Source organism: Amblyomma americanum, chromosome 10 (assembly GCF_052857255.1).
Source record: "Amblyomma americanum isolate KBUSLIRL-KWMA chromosome 10, ASM5285725v1, whole genome shotgun sequence".
Classification (NCBI taxonomy): domain Eukaryota; kingdom Metazoa; phylum Arthropoda; class Arachnida; order Ixodida; family Ixodidae; genus Amblyomma; species Amblyomma americanum.
In genome coordinates this window covers 119,067,757-119,084,609 of record NC_135506.1, presented here as the reverse complement: position 1 = coordinate 119,084,609, position 16,853 = coordinate 119,067,757, and the positions used below count along the sequence as shown (strand labels likewise).

The 16,853-nt window shown below is 52.3% G+C and overlaps 1 protein-coding gene across 1 annotated transcript; it reads right to left on the bottom strand.

The window, feature by feature from the left end:
• Nucleotides 1-1,758: 1,758 nt before the first annotated feature.
• Nucleotides 1,759-16,342, bottom strand: LOC144108847 (chitinase-like protein 4). The gene is made up of 9 exons (XM_077642067.1): nt 14,858-16,342; nt 14,563-14,764; nt 12,945-13,117; nt 11,932-12,098; nt 10,928-11,105; nt 9,707-9,907; nt 8,534-8,838; nt 6,920-7,139; nt 1,759-2,117 (listed from the first exon to the last, which is right to left on the bottom strand). Exons 2-9 carry the CDS (start codon nt 14,660-14,662, stop codon nt 1,887-1,889), a joined length of 1,575 nt encoding a protein of 524 aa, XP_077498193.1. The 5' UTR covers nt 14,663-14,764; nt 14,858-16,342; the 3' UTR covers nt 1,759-1,886.
• Nucleotides 16,343-16,853: the final 511 nt, after the last annotated feature.

Genomic DNA, 16,853 nt, shown 5'->3' with positions numbered 1-16,853 from the left:
CCGCACGACCCCGCCAACCTTCCCATCTCACTCACTATAGGGAACCACCCCATTCCCCTTGTCTCCAAGATTCGCATTCTGCGCCTCGTCCTTCACTGTCACGGCGCGCATGGCAATGCCATTCAAACTCTTCAGACCCAAACCCAGCAAGCCACCCTTCTCATTCGTCGCGTGGCGAACCGGCGCGCGGGTCTGCGAGAACGGAACATTCGCCACCTCACGCAAGTCTACATCACGATTCGCCTACCTCCCCCTAAAGCAGAAGGAGCGGGACCGCATAAACGCGCTCCTCAGGAGCTGCACGAAGGTCGCCCTCCGCCTACCCCCCAGCACCTCTACTGCCCGGCTTCTCAACCTCGGTACCCACAACACGTTTGAGGAGCTGGCAGAAGCCACCCTAACAGCACAGCTGACTCGCCTGTCGGGTACCGCGGCAGGCCGCACTCTGTCAGCTAGGCATCGCCCCGATCACCAACCCTACCGAGGAGGTTCCCCTACCTCCAGACCTACGCTTCCATTTCATCTTCAAGAACACGCACCCCGAGCACGACGGAGAACGCAGGGTAGCCCGCACAAAAGCCCTGCACAAGCTGTACGGCGACAGTTCCGAGGTAGCCTACGTGGACGTGGCAGCGTACTCGTCGGGCTCCTGCATGGTCCTCGCCGTCACTAACCATCAGGCCTGATTAATCGCATCAGGATCCATCACCACAGACTGATCCGAAATTGCAGAGGAAGCGGCCATTGCCCTCGTTCTCATCTCCACCTGTGTCACCAGAATTCTCTCAGACTCAAAATCCGCCCTATCCAATTTCGCCAAAGGCCTGATATCCCACACCGCGGCTCGGCTCCTACGCTTCTGGCACCCATCTGCCCTGTAACCCTTATCTGGACCCCCCACACACGCAGGCCTCCCGGGTAATGAGGAGGTCCACTCCCTCGCTTGAGGTCTCACTTTCCGCGCTGGAGTTGGACCTCCTCCGCCATCCCAGGAGCGTCTGCTTATGTTCAGAGATTCTTACCCACTACTGAGATACCCAGCGCCTTTTTGCACCGCCGGCTCCCTCCCTAACCTTAACCGAGGCCTCACTGGCGCGGTCTCCAGACACGTACTGCTCTCTACCCTACTCCCCTTCATGCCCGCTACCCCGGTCAATTGCTGTCCTCCTGTAAGCTCTGTGGGAAACCGGAACACTTTCTTTACGTCCTCCTTACATGTCCTACCTTCCCACACCCTCCATCCCCAACCACGGCGGAGTCATACTGGGGGACTCCCCTGGCCAGCTCCGCTGCTGCTAATCTGCGCCGGATAATTACTGGCGCCCTGAAGCAAGATAGCCCTCCAAGGGCTGTCCTTTGCCCTGTAAGGGCAGCCCCCTAAGGGTTGCCTCGTGCCATGTTAGGGAGTTTTCCCCCCTCTGTATTGTTTAACAATATATGTTTTCCACCACCACCACTCTGCTACACTGCGTTCGCACTGGTTCGTCTTTACCCCAGCTTAGATGCATAATATGGGCACTTGCCAGTGGTTGCAGTTACTTGTCTTTTGCGAACCATTGGCCGACACAGCAGTTTGCCAGCCGTCGCCCGACGCTGGCCCGAATTTAGACGGCAGTGCACATCGGCTACCAACTCAAGACCGACGACTTAGAAACCATTGGCCAATTTCCCTTGGGATAAGCACGTGGTCTTCCTCGTCTCTGCGCAGTGAGAAGTGCTTGATTGAAATAGGTGTTTTAATGAAGATGATCGATGAAGTGAGTAGTGAGCACGTTCTTTATTTCCGGCAAAGGAAACGAAATGTGAACACACAAAAAATAAAAAGCTGAAATGGGGTGAAGGTACTCTGTGCAAACACTGATGTGGATGAAGGTGGTGGTGGTGGCTTAGCCGAAGCGCCGCCGATGCCTGAAGAGCTGTCGGGCGGAGCGTGGGTGCCGCTGCGCCGCCTTCCTGACGCGGGCCGCCACGGGGGGCTGCGGGGCCGCGTAGTGCTTCAGCGCAGAGCGGAGGGTGCGCGCCAGCACGTTGCGGGGCCCGCACATGCCCATGTAGTCGTCGGCCGCCACATCCACCAGCGCCGCGCCGCCCAGCGTCTGGTTGCGCAGGAAGGCCACCTGGGTACAAGGAGGGAAAAATGCTCGCTTTTACAACACACATAGAACCGAGTTTAGAAAGAACCGTTTTCTTCCGAAAGTTGTTTACATTATCACTTGTTGTCCGTGCACAAAGTGAGCTGTGAAGTGGGAACCCCTGTGCGTTCGATGTGGGCAGCACACGTGGGACTAATGTGTGTTCTGCAACTTGAGCGCACAGTGACCCATGCAAGGGATTCACTCTACCAGCTCACCCCATGAGGACAAATACCAGTTTTGCATGTTAGCTAGCCTATCCAACACCGACATGGGAGTGATGTAGGTTCTACAAGGGCAAGGCCTGTTCTGGCTTGCGCACAAGGGGTCGCGATATAGGTGTTTGAGTGGCTGCCTGTGCCCACGAGGGACCCACAAGGGTCCACATCGTGTGCCACCTGGGACTGCAGTGATCAGTCGTATTGGCTCGGTGTCGGCAGCCCACATGTAGTTACCTTGCAGTTCCAGGGCCGGACAATATCGGCCATTTGGGCTACCCGTGCTAGGTATAACAGGCTTAGTGCGGGCAGCCTATGTGTGCTGCCTCCTAATGTGTCCCGAACTGATTAAGTTTTGAGGGTTAAAGGGGCAGTTATAGTGCAACCACACACACACACACACACACACACACACACACACACACACACACACACACACACACACACACACACACACACACACACACACACACACACACACATATATACATATATATTTAGCGCAATTTATACATGACTGAGAGAGCTAAAAACGTAGTTTTCTGTACTGGAGTAAAGGTTCTTCATATTTTAACTCTAAACACAAATAACAGTTTCTTGTGCACATGCATATATACTTCAGGTTAGCTAGCACATGTATATGGACCGACATCGATCTGCGACGTAAGATGCGATGGCGCTGTTTCCGCCGGTTGATGGACCTGGCACTCTGCACTGTGCATGCGTAAAGCATTTGTGAGAATGGATAATAGTACAGTTAAAAGCGACTGTTTCCATTGGTTCTGGTGCCCGATGGATTGGTGTTGGTGTTGTTTTTGAACGCTTAGGACAGTGGTTCGACTCCCATTAATGGTAACCGACCTTTTCTCTCTTTTCTTGCCCCTTGTGTCGCAAACAATTTTTTCTGGTCTTTTTTATCCTACAGGAACATTTCTCAACACGCAAAAAATTTACCCTTCCCTTCAGGGTGTGAGTTCCCTTTTTAGGTTGCATTCTGAGATGTCTTGAGCTAAAATAAATGTTTAAAAAGCTTTTAGACAACTGGAAGCCCGAAACCAGAAGACGGTCGACTGTACCTTTGCGTATGCGCAATGCAGTGTATCGCACACCAATGAATATCAGGTGTCTGGGCATAGAGCGGGCAAGCGCAAAAGCGGGGGGGGGGGGCGTAGAAAGTCAAGTGGACGGATGAGATTGGAAGTTTGCTTGGTTAAGGTGGTCGCAGCTGGCAGAGGACAGGGTTGATTGGACAGGCGCGGGAGGGCCCTTTGCCATGCATGTGACATATTTAGGCTGGGGATGCTTCACATATGGAGGCACCCATTTGCAGCCACGGTCGCACAGCCGTTGTGCTTAGGAATTTTAATTAAATACTACAGTATTTCCCGCTCAATTTAATCCAAACGCCAGAATATTTAATCAGAGTGCCATTCAATTTAATCCAGGTGCCACAGAAATTAATCCAAGCGCTAAAGCATTTAATCCAAACGCCAGCAAATTTAATCCTCATGCATTCTCACGCTGGACCGCTCAAACTTAAAACACTGTCTACAAATCCCAGACGCGTTATCGATGAGTTGTTACTGACGAAGCATTAGACACCCAATGAGCAAGTAATAATAACAACTTTTTTTAATCATAACAAATAAGGGCCGGGTATTTACACCACCCACCACGTCAACCGAAGTACAGGGTGAGCACGAAGCATAGTGCAGATATGCATCGGCGGTGTCCTGCAACTCGCACCATCATGTCACACCTTTATTATCCTGATATGATGAGCGACTCACTCGAAGGTTATGACTAAGATAAACTCCCTGTGATAAGCCAATATTCCACTCACATGACTTCGCATCACTTGCAACCAACGTCCCACATTCTCAACCAAAGTCATGAGGGGTATGGAACGGAACGTTATGTCAATTGTAATGACGCTATCACTTTGACACACCTTAAGCCAGCACATTCACTGTGCTCCTACATGACACTGATAAACTGCACAAAGATGTGCAATTCTTCCCTCATAAAGTCACGTGACTTTCAGGAAAGGGGAGGCACTTTCGTGACCCAGCAACATTGGTATCGGATTTCCCTGGACAATACGGCTATCATTTGCACACAGCTATTTCGTTGAGTCCACTCTCCGGTCTCACGCGACTTGCAGTATCATGCATCACATCAAGTCGCTATTGCAATGTTATCGCTATCGCTAACTCTAAACGCTTTCGCTGCGTCATTACAAGTTGTGACATCACAAGGAGCCTACTTTCATCATGACGGGACGTTATCGCAACTGTGCAGTGGGTTGCAAGTGATGCGAAGTCATGTGAGTGGACTATCGGCTTATCACAGGGAGTTTATCTTAGTCATAACCTTAGAGTGAGTCGCTCATCTTATCAGGATAACAAAGGTGTGACATAATTATGCGAGTTGCAGGACACCACCGATGCATATCTGCAATATGCTTCGCGCTCACCCTGCACTTAGGTTGATGTGGTGGGTCGTATAAATACCCAGCCCATATTTGATATGATTAAAGAAAGTTGTTATTATTACTTGCTCATTTTGGTGTCTAATGCTTCGTCAGTAACAACTCATCGATAACACGTCTGGGATTTGTAGACCGCGTTTTAAGTTTGAGTGGTCCAGTGTGAGAATGCGTGAGGATTAAATTCGCTGGCATTTGGATTAAATGCTTTAGCGCTTGGATTAATTTCTGCGGCACCTGGATTAAATTGAATGGCACTCAGATGAAATATTCTGGCGTTTGGATTAAATTGAGCGGGAAATACCGTAGACTTCTGCAGCACGTACGGTTAGTTTGTTGCACACATCAAGCTGCAGCATCGCTTACGTGGAAGGTTATAATTATTTATGCCATATTATATGAATGCTGTACGAAATGCCCCTTAGAACATGCCAGCTGGGACCTTTTCTACCTATTAATCTTCAGGGGCATACTACCAGTAAAAAAAAACTAAACGATGTGCAGGACAAGTGTTACCCTCTTGACGGCACCTTCTGTACTAAAATTATAGATGTTTAAAAGTGGTGCAAGGTCGTTATGCCCTTAGGCATGTAGTCAAGCTCGCTTGTGGTTTAACTGTCGCCTCTTTCCGCTTCCGCACGCGTTCCTGAGACGTGTTACGAACTTGTAAATAATTGAAGGCACCAAGGAGCACAGGCACCTTTAATTATTTACGATTAACGGCTGTACCAACTCGCTTAGCAAGAAGTTCTGCGAACTCTACGGGGCTATGCAGTCAAGTACCGAGCCGTTCGGAACAGCAGCGCAAGACACAGTATATGCAATGGTTTGAGACGTCCCTACTTGCAAAGGTTCAGTCTTGCTTCACACTTATCGCACACATTTTATAGCGACGATAGTTAATATGGCTACAAACGAAGAGCTGTAGCCGTAAAAAAAGACAGCCTTGGCCGCACATGGTGCGCAACTCATCCTTAGTGAGAATCGCTACTTCTCCGGAGTGCTCGTGTAGGACTCCAGATTGCACCTCGCTCCCCATCACTGCAAACTATTTTGCACCTGCGTGACATTTAGTTCGAAGGCACTTCTAGCCATGCTCCCCGGTTTTCAGCGGTGTCTGTGTGAAGCTTCTGAGTAGCTAGTTTAATTCGGTCGCCTGGCCAGTGGACAATTCGGTCCCGCTTTGAGTAGGCAGTGGTGTCCACCTAAAAATTGAGGCAGTTATGCTCCTTTCCTTTTCTCAGAACCAGAGCAAGGTTTAAGAATAATAATAATTGGTTTTTTTGGGAAAGGAAACGGCGCAGTATCTCTCTCATGTATCGTTAGACACCTTAACCTCGCCGTAAGGGAAGGGATAAAGGAGGGAGTGAAAGAAGAAAGGAAGAGAGAGGTGCCGTAGTGGAGGGCTCCGGAATAATTTCGACCACTTGGGGATCTTTAACGTGCACTGACATCGCACAGCACACGGGCGCCTTAGCGTTTTGGCTCCATAAAAACGCAGCCGCCGCGGTCGGTTTCGAACCCGGGAACTCCGGATCAGTTGCCGAGCGCCCTAACCATTGAGCCACCGCGGCGGGTAGCAGAGTTTAGGAAATTGTTTTTTGCGGAAAGGAAATGGCGCAGTATCTGTCTCACATCTTGGCGGATACCTGAACCGCGCAGTAAGGGATAAAGGAGGGAGTGAAAGAAGAAAGAGGTGCCATAGTGGAGGGCTCCGGAATGATTTCGACCACCTGGGGGTCTTCAACGTGCACTGACATCGCACAGCGCACGGGCGCCTTTGCGTGTCGCCTCCATCGAAACGCAGCCGCCGCGGTAGGGTTCGAACCCGGGTACTCCAGATCAGTAGCCGAGCGCCCTAACCACTGAGCGGAGGTTTAGATTCTATTGATTTTGAAGAATGTAGAGGTGCATAGCTGGGTTCCTGTGTCAGTGGACACCTCAGTCGCGCTCTGAGGTACGTGACAGTGGTGTCCACTTGCGAAAAAACCGTGTTTTCGCACCATATTTCGCGCTTACCAACGCTAAACCGACGGTCATTTTCTTTAGCGAGACGGACAGATCTTTTGCGTGCGTGGTACCTTTGCCCTGACTGAGTCGGCGTCGTCGTAGGTGACCCACTCCTGACCTCGGTAGGCGTAGGGGCACGACGTGGCGGCGTCGAACACGCGCGCCCAGCTGTTCCGGTACACGTTGTAGCAGATCTCGAAGTAGGCCATCCGGCCGGGCGTCAGGCTGAAGGGGCCCGGCTGGCCGCGGCCGTCCCCGCCCCGCAGAGGGGCGCGCACGTCGGTGTCGGCCCTGCACGCACAAGGCGAGACCGCTCGTTTGACGAGTCGATCCTCACATGGTGCCTCACTGCGGTCGGGCAATGAGGTGGTCTTGGACGGCAACTAGCAGTGGCGCAAGTCAGACTGGGTCACGTTTGTCGGCCCGTTTCGCTTTTTTTTTATCTTACTGCACTCTAAATACGAATAAGTCTAGATGGGAGTAAGAGGGAATAAGCTGCCCTCTAGTGCACCCCTTTTTGGAGGCTGGGTGCGCTGCCGAAGTCCCGGGGTAGATTTTGATCACTGAATATACGGAATGCTTACGCTTGGTAACCGAGGCATATTCCCACTGTAAAGCATGGTAACTTTATGTAGTTAGCAACAAGAGGAAGGTTTTGAACGCGGCGCCGGAAGTCTTGATGTTACCGAACAGAGGAGGTTAAAACCTCCGTTAAAAGTCTTCGTAACTGTTACAGTCGGATACAACTCAAGAACTAAGCGGCCTTTCCCCCGTCAAAGGACTCCTCTGATTTTCATGAGCCTGCTAGCGTGACAGTGCGAGGAGGGGACTACCCCCGATCATGGAGGAAGAGCACCATCCCCTTTCATCTGCCTTGCATTGTCATGCTAGCATCATGAGAATCAGCCGACACCATTGGCTGGAAGAGGGTCCTTTGAAGGAGAAAAGCCTGTTCGTTTTGTAGTCATATCCGACTATAGTTAGCTTGCAATAATTGTGACAGTAACAACTTTGCTGAAAACTAGCTAAGTTCGTACGCAGCAAGGCAAAGGGGAAAGCAAATAATTTTATGTATGCACCATGGCGCTTACGAATGCACGCTTACGGCGCCTGATCAGCCACGTGTAGAACGATAATCAACCGCAGAGGAGGAGAGGCGCCGGTCGGGAGAGGAGGCGTATGCGCCAGAAATGGCAGTCAGCTCTGGCTGATTAATTTTCGTTGGTCTTTTATTATTTTTATTCGTTTGTACGTACTACGCCTCGAAAAATTTGTTTTTTTAAGGCGCTGTATTTAACTGTCTCAGTTCTAGGAAGCCACCTCAGCCTCCCCGTGAGAGCAGAGAATTTATGTCAAAAAAGCCTTCACCTTTTACTCTAAACGAGTAAAATATGAAAGCGCTTCGCCCTTTTTGTAGTGATAGCTACATTAGACTAGCATTTCGAGCCTTCAGCGTGGCGACGCCGCCACCCTGTGGCTGCGCTGCCGCCCTGTGGCTGCGCCGCCACGCTGTCCCGTGGTGCGGAGCAGCTGCCGGCGGCGCGGCGCCGTGGCTGATCACATGGTTGGTCACGTGACCAAGTTGCACTCGGCCAGCTGTAGCTATCGCGTCACTCCAGGTTTAACCAGAGCTAAACCACCGCCAACTTTTTTATCTCACTCCCCGGCCCTTGGCGGGCGGTTACCTGGCGAGCGCGTAGGTGTATCCGGTGGCGGACACGGCGAGCAGCAGCTTGCTCCGGGGCGCCCCCCTGTCCGCCAGCAGCACCACCAGCTCGTGGACGCTGTTGATGGGCGAGCGGCCCCCGACGGCGGGCGGCCGGTTGTACAGCGGACTGGTCACCTCGGCGTGGCCGGGCTCCACGTAGCCGAACGAGCCCATCACCGCGTAGTGCACCGATCGCAGGGCGTTGCGCAGCTCGTAGCCGCGGTCCACGCGCTCGTCCTCGTGAGGCAGGTACAGCGTCAGGTGCCAGCGGCTGTTCTCCGACTGCCCCGGGGCAATTGTGGACAGCTATATATCCTGTCATTTCCTAGCGAGTGTCCCTTGTTTCTAGAGAAATGTCCGACGTGCCATTCCGAATTCCTAGAATCATTGCATATCCACTCTAAACACGAATACGCTTAAATGGGAGTAAAAAGGGAGTAAGCTGTCCTCTACTGCACTTTCTCTTATAGAAGGGGGCGCGCTAGAAGACAGCTTGTTCACTTTTTGCTCCTTTCTGTTTAGAGTGTAGGTAGTGTGCTTGCAAAGAATTTACTGTTGGGCTATAGTTGGCATTCTGACAGGACGATAAAAGCCCGTGTTCACCTTCTTTTCTGTTGTCCTTTCCTTTGCGCGAAATTAGGTTGAAGGAAGTTTGCAGCTACGTCACAGTGGGCGCCATTTTGTGGTGCATGACGCACCGCGAAAAACTGCAGGCGTATCTAATCATGTGATTCCTCCCCCCCCCCCCCCCCCCCGTTTACACTGCTCTGACGCTGCTCGGAGTGGCAAAAAATGGCGCCTGTGAGGTCACGTGAATACTTTTGAGGATTTTTTTTCCTCCCATGGCCGCTTGCTAATATGCATTAATTATCGAATCGTTGACAAGGAGCAGGGTCTTTGAGCAGGTCGTAAAACAGTCATTAATACACGAACACTAGTTGACACCAGATGACATAAATATGCTCTCATCAGGAAACGGTTTTAAGGGCGTTACGAAAGCAGCGCCAGTCCTTTGTTTAATATGGCCGCCTCTATGTCGTTTATCAATCGGGGAAGTGCTAATAAGAGATAAATATTCAGGAATAGAACAGCTGGGGGGGGGGGGGGGGGGGGGGGCGTGCACGCCTTTGGCCGGATGTGCGCGACTCGCCTTGAAGGCGCTCCGGAGCTGCGCCAGCAGCTTGGGGAAGTTCTCTCGGTCCGAGGGCCGTCCGTTGCCCTCTCCCGGGTACATCCACTGGACGTGCATGCCGTCCAGGTGCCGGCCGCGCATCCAGCGGACGCTGCGCTGCGCAAGGTGCTCGCGCCGACCCTCGGTGATGAGCTCGTCCGAGAAAGACTTGGAGTCCACCTGCGCGGGTTCCGGAAGGGGAGCTCACTGCACGCCATCTGCGCGATGGCTGAGAAGGACACCGGTCCTGGGTATCTTCCGTGCGGGCCGCAAGGTGTGTCTTGCTGCGTGGATGTTTCTTAGCAGAGAGCGAAGATCTCGGGCTGACCTCGACGCGATGCTAAGGCCTGGGGAGTAATGCACTGCACTGTGTGGCGTAGTGTCCCCGACGTCTCAGAAATGCCCTGCTCCTGCGTTTCTCTGACACATTATCTGGGCCCCTAGATTGCGTGTAGCCAGTCAACTAGCTAAGTATTTGCCTTCTACGTCGCCAATTATAGCCTGTATCGTTACTACCGTAGCTATTCGCTGTTGTGGTCTGCTCCAGTGCGCTTGTCTAAGTTTTTATTTCGCTTCTTAGGAACTCTAGCTATACACTCTAAATAAGAATTACCTTATACAGGAGTGAAAAGGTGTAATCTGCCCTCCCTATTAGGGGCCAGGGTGTTCTGCCTAAGCCGTGGGGTATATTTCCATCACAAAAAATACTTAATACTTACGGTTGGCTGCGGAAACAAATTCCCTCTTGAAAACATGGGAAGTTCTAGCAGTTACTGACATTTTAGCTTAGGTTTCGGTCTTCTGTGTTTGCTAGATTTCCGGTGCCGCATTTAAAAACCTAGGTTTTTAAATGCAGCACCGGATGCCGCAACTTGATGCAGATAGCAATGGGAGCTCCCATTGCTATATCAAGTTGCGGCTGGAATATGCCCCCGTTGCGAAAGGTAAGCATTCCGTATAATTAGCGATCGAAATTTACCCCGCCACTTGGGCCGCATATCCTGCTCTTAAAAGGGAGTGCGCGAGAGATAGCTTACACCCTTTTTACTCTCATATACTTGGCTGACTAATTCTTGTTTAGAGTGTATAGCTTCCTCTCTAAGCGGTTCCCGCTGCCTTCAGCTCACAAGGAAAGCACGGTGCACAGTTATGTAGTCTCGCCCCTAAGCCCACACGGGCGAGCCGCGTGCGAATACTCGCCTTGGGCCCTCCCACACCGACCAGTACTCGTAGCGCGGGGTAGAGCTGCTTAAGTTGCACCATCTGGCGGATGCGCTGGTCGGCGTCGGCCACGGAGCCCGCCTGGGAGGCGCCACCCGACGAGCCATTGTTCAGGTCCGAGGGGCTAACGAAGCCGTACACCAGGTGCGTGCAGAACCTAGAAGAAGAGCTGTACACTTCACAACCTGACCTTGTGCCGCGTCAAGCTGATCGAAGCACACGTGGACGGGCATGTCTGCGTTCATGCTTCGCGTCGTGCATGCACTTCCATCTCAAGTTGTTTGCAGCGCTGTTAAGGATAGAGCCCTCTCGGCCTATCGGGGCCAGGAGGACAACGATTAGTCCCTCGAATAGTTGGGCAGTGTTCTATTTTCTAAACAATTATTGCAGTAATTGAAAAGGTAGTCAAGCACGGTGTCTTGAAAGCACAGCGAGAGCTTCATTCACTGATCAAACTGGCAGAGAAGGTCCCCACGAACAAAGCACTGCGGAGGCTTGACGCGATGTGGTACGCCGCCATTGGTATACGTGGCGTTCTCGGCGCGCTGCAGCTCGACACTGGTGCTGTTTCCTTCTCAGGGATGGAGCCACCATTCGTGGGATGAGGGGACCGGAGGAACACGTTTTGCAGCGCACACCGTTCTCATTGGCTCAGGTCGCCGTAGCCTTCACAGCGCTGCAAAGGACTTGTCAGATGAAGTGTAGACAGGTCTCTCTAATCGCCATGACGTAGTAGCAAGCTAACTGCAAGAGTACCGATCGAGAACTCGGGGTTTTCCGCGTAGCCCGTGCCCCAGTCTGAAGATTTGTACAGAATGCCTGAAAAAGAGTTCGTGAGTAGCGGCGGGGGATGTAAAGACTCAGTCTGCCGATTCCGTCCCTGTCTAACTGTGCGTCGTTTCCTTTTGATGTGCGTATGTGTGTCCGTCCTTGGACTTTGCCCCCGCCGCGGCTGCAGTGCGGAGCCAGTGAAGACGACTCGCCTGGCGGGCAGGTGCTTGAGCAGCTGGTAGTGGACCGGCTCTTTCTTGCGTTCCGTGTTCCGGTCGTAGAGGCACAGTAGCGGGGCCTCCTCGTTGGACCTCGCGGCCGCCCCCTTCTGGCGAGAGAAGACTATGCCGCGGGAGCGCCGGATGGTCCGCTCGTGGGCCTGCGCTCAAGCCAGCCACGTCACACGAAATAGCGGACCTGCTACCGCGGGAAGATTTGATTTTCACTCGCGATTTTCTCAGGAACGCGGCCACCTTTGCGCTGAGAAAAATAAAACGTCCCCATTGTTTCCGAAGAATTCGATATTTTAATAATTCCATATTTATCAGTTTGTTATTCCCCTTTAGTGTCTTTTTAATGTCTAACCACGATAAGACTGTACATAAATACGTAGGCACGTACGGTAACTCAGGAGCAAAGTTCGGAAGTGTTCCGTCGCCTGCCAGTGCAGCATTCCGACTACATAAATTTTGGCCTGTTTTGCCGTTTGGATTAGCTTTTGCACGAACGTCTTCCAGATTACCTCCTGCAGTTGTGTTCGCAGTTCATGTGCGAGCAGATGCCAAAATTATACACTTGACGCTCTGTACCACAGGTGATACGCCGGACTTTCGATGGTTAGTAGCCGACTGACTTGTGCCACTTGTGACTTGTGTCATTTGAGCCACCGCGATAACCTCGGCATACGTTGTCGGCGAATCGTGTTTCGTTTTTGGGCGCGACCAACTCTTGTGTTGCTCTTGATTGTAAGGTTAGCACGTGAGATCACTGTGCGTTTGATTCCTAGCTCGTTCTGAGTGATTGTTTTTTTTTGGAGAAGTGGCTACCGAATTCCTTGGATGGAGAAGATATATAATGGACGTAACGCGCGTTTGCCTGTCGGTGATCCGCGTGCCCCCGCTCCTATACAGCATCTGGTTTTGTTAATATGGCTGTCAGACCGAGTTGCAGAGGAGCTGATCGCGATCGCTACAGGCTCTATAAAGAGCACGGGGCGTTTCACCACCTTCTGGGCGGCCGCGAAGGGCAGACGGTTTCGGCCGGCGGTCGAGCGTCCCGTCGGGGTCAGGATGGCCAGCACCAGCATGAAGGTGGCCACGGCGCCCCCCACGAACACGGCCGAGTAGAGCACGAACGAGTTGGTCACCGCCGACTTCTGGCCACCCTTGCGAGGAAAGCCTGCGCCATCACACGTGACTGTCGTATACTTCTGGGAAAACCAAGTCTTACCTGCTGCTTACAGTCGAGTGCAACTCTAAGAACGAAGCGGCAGATGCTCCTCAAAGGAGGCCCTTCAGCCAGTGGCGTGGACCGGATCTCACGACGTCACGGTCAACCGCCTTGAAACTTAGCTGCGAAGGCCGCTATCGGGTGCAGGCTATAGCAAGCTTGTGCTGGGTGGTTACTGGTTGGAGGCGCATTGGCGGGATCGTTATTGAGTTGCATTTCACTGTAGATGCGCGCGAACGCGTTTGAAGGTAGCAGTTTTCTTTTTTTTTTTGCGATCTCTACGTTTTGACGGCGGCGGCTGCCCGAGATTGTTCCGACAGTTATGACGGCGTTATCGGTGCGACCGAGAACACCGGAGCGTTTACTCCTTCAGTGCAGCAAGTGGCTCGCATTCGCTTTGTCTCGCGGAATAATCTCACCTAACGCGCAGAAACCACTGGCGCATGGTCATCGCAGCATGGCCTTCGCACAGCAGGCGGCGGAATGCTACCCGCGCTCATGCGGTAGTGTACTTATTCCCTGGGTTAAACGCAACAGCGAAGAGCGCAACAAGCCCTGTTCTTTCAGAGGTTGCTCTCATTGCACCAGCTAGTATTTACGGAGTGTTCCTGTAAACCCGCCGGGAATCTAAAAGTATGCGAGCTATGAGGTGATTCTTGTGTATTGTGCAGGTATTGCTGAATTCTAGTGGTCAACTTTTTAGTTGCTACTCTTTAACGCGCGCTTCTATTTACTGATTGGTAGCATGCCGTTAATCATAGCTGTTGTGTTCGCTGCTGCAGCGAATTCAAGCGCGTTCAGTCACACCCACAAGCTAGCTTCACTGGTTGGCTTTCCTATAGCAGCTATCAGCACTCATCTCTTCGGGCGTTATTTTGTGCAGGGAAGAATTCTTTCTGTACAGTCAAAATATAAATGTGGTCCGGCCGTAGGCCTTCGCCTGGGGATGATGAATTTCTATGGCCAAAGAGCGCCATGGCACAAGATTTTCTCTGCTACTCAAGGTGGGGTCAGAGACCCGTTTCCAAACATAAGCTCAGTACTGAGTACTCTTCGGCTAGAGTACTCGAAGGCCGAAGAGTACTAATGAAACTCCGGTGGGGTAACAGCCGCTTGCTGTTCGTCGAAAGTTACGGAGACGTATAGCGGAAGCAAGAGGACAGCTATTCGTTTTGTTAATATCCCCGCGTAAGCAGAGCGCGGTAAAACCATTTAAACCGAGTAGTTCGTAAGCCCGAAGTGTTCACCTGCATATTGGTCCTCACTGTACCTTCAAGGAACCGTATATATTGACTTCTTCCTGACCACGAGTTAGGTTTTCGCTTTCACAGGGCAACAGAGCCGAGCGTTCGCGTATGCCGGGCGACACTGAATTACGGCGCCGTCGTCGTTACCTGGCTTTCCGGAAAACTTCTTGGCTCCTCCTCGGAGCAGCGGGTCCAGCTGGTTGCGGCGCCACCGCACCAGTGAGCGGTACAGCCCGGACACGTGCATGGCTCGTCGGGTGGGTCACGGCAGCAGAGGTGAATGGGAGGCGACCAGGCACTCGGGACCTCTCACTCCGCTTTCACTCGGTGCAGCCTGTTGGCGCCTCTCCTGGGAGAAGGCCGGAGCCAACGCCGATCGCGCTTCCAGAGGAGTCCCGTTTTCGAGCGCGGCGCCGGATCACGTTATGCGGTCTATATGTACCTGGTGCACGATGCGAAGAGGCGCTCTGTGGGAACAGCGCCAAGCACGCTGCTGTGTCCTTGCTCGGGGTGAAAAGCTGCAGGGCACTCACTGCCGTGGGGCCGCCGGCCTACTGTGGAGCATGGCGTGGGGATGATGGCCGATCCTTGCCGTCGGTGTAGGTTGAAACTATACCCGCGGAGTGTGCTCCTGTGATCCGATGCGTCTGGTGGGCGGCGCCCGAGTCGCCGTCTCGTTCCTCTTTCAGAGCTCCGCAGCAGGGTGTCCGCGAAGCGCGCGCCGCTTCGTCGTCATCGCAGCCAGCGTCGCCGCGATGCGAACGATTCTCTTTTTCTTTCAGCGGTTTCCGGGCAAACAGTTATAGGCGTGCTAAATTAATGAGTACAAGCTTTTTTGGTTTCCGGAATTGCACGGGGGGTCGTCTTGTAGCCCAGGACCCCGATGGCTTGTGCTTCCTTTCTGTCTCTGGTGAGCAGCTGGCGCTGCTCAGAGAGACCCGCGTGGACCAGCTCCGCCCACCCTACTGACGCGCATCATGAATGAATGTATAACCGTGATTACATTCAATTTTTTATCTCCACTATCGGTAAGGAAAGAAGAGTTTTTAAAAATCTCTGCTAACCTTATTGAAAAAATGCACGATACTGGGCATACGGGAACCCGGCACCTATCATCATGATGGATTATTGTGTGTAGGGTTGATTTGGGAGATAAATAGTTTCATCCCGCTTAATCACAGCTGACACAGTTGAAAAGCGCCAGACCTCACCCCGTGATCACCTACGCTACCGAGCGCGCATCGACCACGGTGGGCCTTGCTCTGACGGAATAAAGGAACGACACATTGGCTGACACAAATAGACATTTATTGCTACAGCAACAATAACGTCAGCTAGCAACAAAACACGCTAAGGAATCGAGGTCGTCCGACTCAGCAGGAAGGTTGCGAGTGAATGTTCGCCCGCGCTAGGGCAAGGGATACTCCAAGGCCGGACGGGACGAAATACGGGAGCAAGTCTCCCCGCCGCTTCCTTGCCCCGCTGGCGAAGAGAAGAGCCACGTGCGAAACGCCCGCTCGCGCCGATGATCCCAGCCGAAGAGGGTCATGCCCTCTGCCGCTCGCGAGCTTCAAGCAGTCTCTCGCGCTGCGATGCTGGCGCCCTCCCTTGTTAGTTAAGGTAACTAACCAGGAAATGTGCCCCTCCTCGAGGCGAGGCTCCTGCTTCATGGTGCATCGCGGGAAAGCAAACCACAAGGGGAAACTGCGGGGCTGATTCCCCACAGGTGATGGGCAATGCTGGGCACCCAGCATAGCGCCGGCTACTGGTGGGTGTTGGGAAATATGCTCGGCACTGCTGGCTGCCCAGTTTATCCCAGAATTTGTCGGCCTAAACTTCAAGATGATGACGATTTTTACTTAGAGAAATGAACAAAAAGTTTGCAATTATGCCTTACTCCGTGCAGGAAAAACAGCAATATGTGCAGGGAACTGGGTAGGGCAAAAATGACTACGTGGGTTAGGGCTAGGAAAGCAGAGTTTTTAAAGAATGTCTGGCAATTAACTTGGGCCACCAAAGGGACAGAGCCAGATTCCTGTTGTCAAATTTAATTATGTACCTCCAGATGGAAGCGGCAACAGCAAATGCTGTTTCAAAGGAGGCCCTTCAACCAGTGGCGTCGACCTGTTGTCAAGACGTCACAGTCATTACCGCTGGTCTACATCTGCTAACGAGCCCCTGATAGCGGCCGTGACAGGTTCAAGGTGATTGGACTCAATGTCATGACTATAATCTGATGCCATTGGAGGGCCTATTGAAGATCTCGCTACATCTAATAAAGTCCTGAAGTGAAAGTGCCTGGCAGAGTAAAGAAAGTATGAATCTCACCAGCCTTTGTGCCTTCTCTATCTCCTAACTGATGCCTGGAATCGTTGGCACCACAGACCCATAATAGTAGAATCTAGGTTACTACAAACAAGAACAAGAAATACGTCCCA

Excerpts from the sequence above, each read along its gene's own strand:
- LOC144108847 (XM_077642067.1), bottom strand. The coding sequence starts at position 14,662 with ATGCACGTGTCCGGGCTGTACCGCTCACTGGTGCGGTGGCGCCGCAAC. Across the intron at positions 12,099-12,944 it reads CCTTCGCGGCCGCCCAGAAG|GCCCACGAGCGGACCATCCG; the intron begins GTGGTGAAACGC and ends GCTTGAGCGCAG. Across the intron at positions 2,118-6,919 it reads CCGACTCAGTCAGGGCAAAG|GTGGCCTTCCTGCGCAACCA; the intron begins GTACCACGCACG and ends CCTTGTACCCAG.